This window comes from Panthera tigris, chromosome E3 (genome assembly GCF_018350195.1).
Source record: "Panthera tigris isolate Pti1 chromosome E3, P.tigris_Pti1_mat1.1, whole genome shotgun sequence".
NCBI classification, from domain to species: domain Eukaryota; kingdom Metazoa; phylum Chordata; class Mammalia; order Carnivora; family Felidae; genus Panthera; species Panthera tigris.
Window position 1 is genome coordinate 8,073,631 of NC_056675.1, and position 5,474 is coordinate 8,079,104.

At 62.0% G+C, this 5,474-nt stretch overlaps 1 protein-coding gene across 1 annotated transcript; it reads right to left on the reverse strand.

The window, feature by feature from the left end:
- Window positions 1–271: 271 nt before the first annotated feature.
- Window positions 272–3,997, reverse strand: MOGAT3 (monoacylglycerol O-acyltransferase 3). Its single transcript, XM_007073906.3, has 7 exons — window positions 3,645–3,997; window positions 3,334–3,441; window positions 3,178–3,248; window positions 2,685–2,889; window positions 2,127–2,301; window positions 599–801; window positions 272–511 (listed from the first exon to the last, which is right to left on the reverse strand). Exons 1-7 carry the CDS (start codon window positions 3,715–3,717, stop codon window positions 357–359), a joined length of 990 nt encoding a protein of 329 aa, XP_007073968.1. The 5' UTR covers window positions 3,718–3,997; the 3' UTR covers window positions 272–356.
- Between the last annotated feature and the right edge of the window lie 1,477 nt (window positions 3,998–5,474).

The following is a 5,474-nucleotide window of genomic DNA, read 5'->3' on the forward strand; positions in this document are numbered from 1 at the left end:
GTCATGATCTCGTGGTTCGTGGGTTCGAGCCCCGTGTTGGGCTCTGTGCTGACAGCTCGAAGCTTGAAGCCTGCTTCGGATTCTGTGTCTCCCTCTCTCTCTCTCTGCCCCTCCCCCGCTCACATGTTTTCTCTGTCTCTCAAAAATGGATAAATGTTAAAAAGAAAAAAAAGATACTAAAGCAGCTCCGTGGCACGTGAGAGTGGGGGCGGGTTACCCACGGAGGCGCAGCGTGAGCCCTGCAGGCAGCCGATTCTACAAAGCAGTGGTGGGAGAGAAAGAGCTTTTATTGGAGTGGTACAGCTGGCCATAGGTGGAGGTCCCGGTGGGCTGGGGGTTGGGGGGCGGGGAAGAGGCTAGATAAAGGTGAGGTGAGTTGAGGCAGGGACGCCACAGCTTTCCTTGTGCTCCTCAAACAGTGTCTCCAGAGCCTGCATGTACAGCGTGTGGTAGTGGTCGACCTCCTCCTCGGTGGGGCAGAGGATCTGGGGCACCGGGATGGGGCGGCCCACTGCAGGGAGAGGGCAGACAGGGGTGATGGTGAGGGCTTGCCCGTACAGCTGACGGCCGCTCTCCTCCCCCCGAGACGGGCACTCACCCACGGTGGTGATGGGCCTGGCAAAGGGCAGCAGGCCCCAGGAGTTGGCCGAGAAGAGTCCGCGACCCCAGAAGATGCAAGGTGAGTAGCCCGTGAGCTTCTTGAAGGCAACCTGGCACAGGTATTGCCAGGAGCCGGGGGCAAAAGCCTTCAGATGGAAGACATCATTCTCTCCAAAGGAGTACACGGGCACCAGGGAGGCGCTGAGCAGGGACAGCAAGAGAGAGGAGGCGTGTTGGGGCCAGCGGCTCTCGGGGAGCCCCCCAGACGGGGCTGCACATCCCTCCCATGCCTGGCTCCCTTTCCCGAGGCCTTTTCGAGCAAATGACCAAGAAAGATCTGGAAGAAAGGACTCACAATTCTTGAGAAATGATTGCGTACCGGGCCTTCCTCCCCAGCTGAGCCTCGCACTACATGGCGCTTAGGGGGCCCTGACCCCCACCCCGGTACAGACAAAACTCCTCATACAGCTCCCCCAAAACTCAAGTCCTCACGGCATGACCAGTGACACGAACAGTCGATTAACACATACTTGTAGCTGTTGTTTCTAGTGGATTTTTACCATAAAGTGAGCTAGAGGAAAGAAAGTGCTATTAAGGGGCGCCTGGGGGGCTCAGCCGGTTGAGCGTCCAACTTTGGCTCAGGACATGATCTCGCTGTTTGTGAGTTCAAGCCCCGCGCTGGGTTCTCAGCTGTCAGCACGGAGCCTGCTTCGGATCTTCTGTCCCCCTCCATTGCTGCACCTCCCCTGCTCTCACTCTCTCAAAATAAATAAATAAACTTAAAAAAATGTTTTAAAAATATCCACGCAGAGGGGACCCATGCAGCTCAAACCCGTGTTGTTCAAGAGTCGACTGTACACATTTTCTCATCTAATCTTTGCAACCACAATATCGTTGTAAAATTAGGGATTAGTCCTATTTCGCAAGTAAAGAAACATGTCCAAGGTCTTGCCTTTGAGGTAGTATCAGAAAGGGATTTGAACCCGGGGCTTCTGAGCACAAGGTCCTCCTACTCGCGCTATGATCCTGCCTCTTTCAGAGAGGGAAGACTGGCCAAAAGTTGGCATGGTGTTGACACAGAGAAAACCCTCAAGTGTTGACATGAGAGGGGGTGCCGGCCAGGGCGGAGGGGGGGTGGTGCTCAGTCTGTTGAGTGTCCGACTTCAGCTCAGGTCACAATCTGGAGGCTTGTGACTTCAAACCCCGTGTCGGGCTCTATGCAGACAGCTCAGAGCCTGGAGCCTGCTTCGGATTCCGTGTCTCTGTCTCTCTCTGCCCCTTCCTCACTCACACTGTCTCCGAGTGTGTGTGTGTGTGTGTGTATGTGTGTGTGTCTCAAAAATAAATAAACATTAAAAAAAAAAAAGTGCTGACATGAGAGGCCGATAGGCGCAGGGCACAGTGTGGGCTCTGGGGACACAGAGGCCCAGCAGGGACCTGGATATGTAGGGACAGAAGGCGTGGGCCCCCAGATGCAATGCAAAATTCACCAGCACCCCCGGGCTGGGCACTTGCGCCCCACTCACCCGTGTCTCAGTGCCAGGCGCACGAAGCCTTTGCGATTCCGCAGAACGAGGTGGTGCGTCCCTGGGATTGCATACAGGGCCTCCTGGGCGCCCCCAATTATGATGACCACAGCCTGCCCTGGCTCGGGCTGAGAGAGAATAAAGTCCAGGCTCCTCCGATTCACAGAACAAATTCCTGCACGCATGCCGAGGTGGGTAGCAATCACCACCGGCTCCCGGGCTGCCTGGCCCCTCGCTCACCCTTTTGGCGCGTGAGCCCCACAGCCCGTTCCTTCCAAGTCTGCTGTCCCGTGCCCGTGTCAGTGTGACCTATAGTGCCTCTCCCCGCAAGGAGGCAGGACACTTGCCCCAATGCTACTCCTTGCCACCTACCGTGAGCCCGGCCAACCTTACCGCTGGGTGCCAGGCCAGGCTTCATCTTCCACTTCCCAATCGGTCAGAGGCCATACCGCGTCCTACGGTGAGGCGCCCCTCCTCCACCCTCGCCAGACTGCCTCCCACCCGCCCAACTGGCCGGGTGGGAGGCAGTCTGCCCCGGGTGGGGGAGGGACGCCTCACCGTAGGACGCGGTATAGTCTCGGTAGAACGGGAAGTAGAAGATGAAGCTCAGTCCCGCCAACGTGAGTCGAATCCCGGGGAAGTGCTTGGAGAAGTCGTTCATCTCCGTGCTGAAATTAGTGAAAACTCCCAAGCTCATGATCCCGTGTGGGTGACCACCGATCACATAGTTCCGGTCCGGGGGCAGCTCTGCTGTTTTCACCAGCTTGGGGGCGTCGGGCAGGAGGAGGAGGAGTTAGAGGCGTGGACCGCGAGACAGCAGATGAAAAGAGTCTCCCTCCACCCCAAACAGACTTCAGAGTTCAAGGTCCTCCCTGGGCCAACAGCAGGGGCGGGGGCTACTGTGGAACACCACTCGGCCCCCCTTCCGCGTGCCCCATTGTCTGAGTTTAGAAAGCCCAGGGGTGCATAGGCAGGGGTGAGCGGGTGTGGGGGGTGAGGGGGGGGGGGAGAGGGAGGAGGCAGAGAGTCTCTGTGGATGGTGACGTCTCACCTTGACCGGAAAATAATCCCTTAGCTGTTTCCACATACTCCAGGTTTTCATGAACGCAAAGCGCCTTCCACCTTGGGGCAGAGAGATGGGTGGAAGAAGGCCTGGGGCGCTCAGCCACCTTTCTTCCTCCCCCAGTGCAAGTCCGGCCATGCTCACCTCGGTTGGGAGTGTCCCAGTCCAGGAAGAACCACACCAAGTAGAGAACAGAGAAAGACCAGAGTGGAGTGAAGAGGAGGAAGAGGAGGAGAAGGGAGAAGAAAGGACCTGGGTGAAAGATGAGAAAGAAAAGTCACTTCGCTTTTGAAGCTGGGTCAGCGCACCCAGCGCCGGCTCTCCTCCCCGCTCAGATTGCCCTGGTGCAGCCAGCCACCTCTGGCTCTCTCCTGCTCCCTTTGCAAGGGGGGCTCTAGCTTTTCTGCCCCCACTCCCTGCTCTCCTTGGGGACCCCAGGCCAGCAGGCCTCTCACCCATGAAGAGGAAAGACAGCACGAGTTGGTAGACGCTTATTGCTTCCAGCCACTGCTTCCGCACGGTTTTCATGGCGAGGCGCAGCGGGGGCGTCGGAGACTCCTCTGCCAGTAGTTCCCCTCTGCCAGCGGGGCTCCAGGGGCCCGAGCACAAACCGGGAAGGTTTGGGCACCGACGGGATGGCTTTCTCCCGAGAAGGCCAAGCCCTCGGGGCCCCCTCGGAACCGCGAGTGTGTTGTGCGCGTTTGTGGAGTGGATGGGGAGATCTTGGATCCGAAGCGCCAGTCTCCAGCACGATCTTTGAACTTGCAAGGAGGTCCTCGGGGCGGGGGTGGGAGGCGACAGGAAGTGTGCGAGGGAGGTGGGGCGTCGGTCGTGGAAAGGAGTCTCAGGAGAAGCTGGGGAGCCCGCCGACTGGGCCCCCGCCGCCGGCCCGCCGTGGCCAGAAGCCCCGCCGAGGCCGTGCGCTCTCCAAGCGCGCGTCCCGGAGAGCAGGTCTCCGGGGGTGTCAAGGTCATCCGGAGGCACGGCCGCGCAGGAACACGCACGAACACGCACACGTTGCATCTCTGTTCCCACGTTTAATTTCCCTCCCCCCTCCCCCAAGTCGCCGCGGGGACCTGCGTGCCCTGGGGAAGGCGAGGTGCGGGTGGGCGGGGAAGCCGCAGCGCGCCTTGTGCTCCTGGAACAGCTGCGTGAGCCTCTCCACCTAGAGCGCGGGCAGCGCGTCCACCTGCGCCCCGCTGGCCCGCGAGCAACGGACGGCAGGATTGGGGGGTGGGGCGGTGGGGGGGGGGCACTGCGGGCAGAACGGGAGGTGAGAGGGGCGGTCGCTGGCACCCTCATCCCGTCCCCTTCCCGCCCACCCGCCCGACGGTGAGGGACGGAGTTCAGGCCCCGAGCAGTCGCCTGAGGCCAGCCTGTGGGGGAAGGGGGGGGGTGGAGCCGGCGCGGCAGAGGTGCGGCCCGCAGCCGGGGACCTTCACCTCCCTGAGCTGGGAGCGCGCGGGGCCCGAGCTCCGCGGGGAGCCGGTGCGCGGGCGGGGGGAGGAGTGGGCCGAGGCCGGGGCTCCCCGCCGGTGCCGGGGGGCGTGCGAAAGGGCGGGAGGAGACCCAGGCGCCCGTGGAACAGCCGCAGGGCGACCCTCAGCAGCGGCCTCGGCGCCTCCTGCGCTCTCCGCGCCAAGAGCCCGGAGGGCCCGGGAACTGCTGGAAAAGCTCGTTCTCCCCGAGAGAGAAGACAGGCCCCAGGGAGGCCCCAGGAGAGCGAGGGGGCATGCCTGACTCTGCGTCCCTCACCCTCCCACCCCATCCCTGACCGGGGCCGGCCCTCTGCACTCCTCCCGGACAGGGCAGCCCGCGGGTGTCCTGCCCGGCCACTGGCCGCTTCCTCGGTGCCAACTTGACAAACCCCTTCTGATTCCGGATCCGCAAGGTTAGCGCACTCGCTTTTGGGTCCAGCGCTTCCAGGGGCCCTCTCGCGGCCAGGACTGCCACCTGGCCGCCCTCAGGCCGGGACAGCAGATAGGCGGCGCTGGCCTTGTCAGAGGACAGCAAACCTGGGGTGAGGGCAGAGGCAGGGGGCCTCTGAAAGGGGCCCCCCTTTCTTCAAGGGGGTCCTTGAGAAAAGGGGTAGGAGGACACCAGGCAGGTAGAGCTGGGACCCGGAGGCCCCCCCCCCCCCCCCCGCGCCCCAGGGCAGGAGGGTGAAGTAGGAGTCGCCAGGGGGGTGCTGAGGCTGACCTCCCCCCTCCTCACCACTACACATGGTGTAGTCCCGGAAGCGAGGGAGGTGGAACCAACCTGACAGCCTGAGCAGGTGCCGCCAG

Bases quoted from the DNA above. Each gene is read 5' to 3' on its own strand.
- MOGAT3 (XM_007073906.3), bottom strand. From the start codon at position 3,717: ATGAAAACCGTGCGGAAGCAGTGGCTGGAAGCAATAAGCGTCTACCAA. The intron at 3,249-3,333 runs GTGAGCATGGCC...CTCTGCCCCAAG, and splicing joins CTGGGACACTCCCAACCGAG to GTGGAAGGCGCTTTGCGTTC. The intron at 512-598 runs GTGAGTGCCCGT...CTCTCCCTGCAG, and splicing joins CAGGCCCATCACCACCGTGG to TGGGCCGCCCCATCCCGGTG.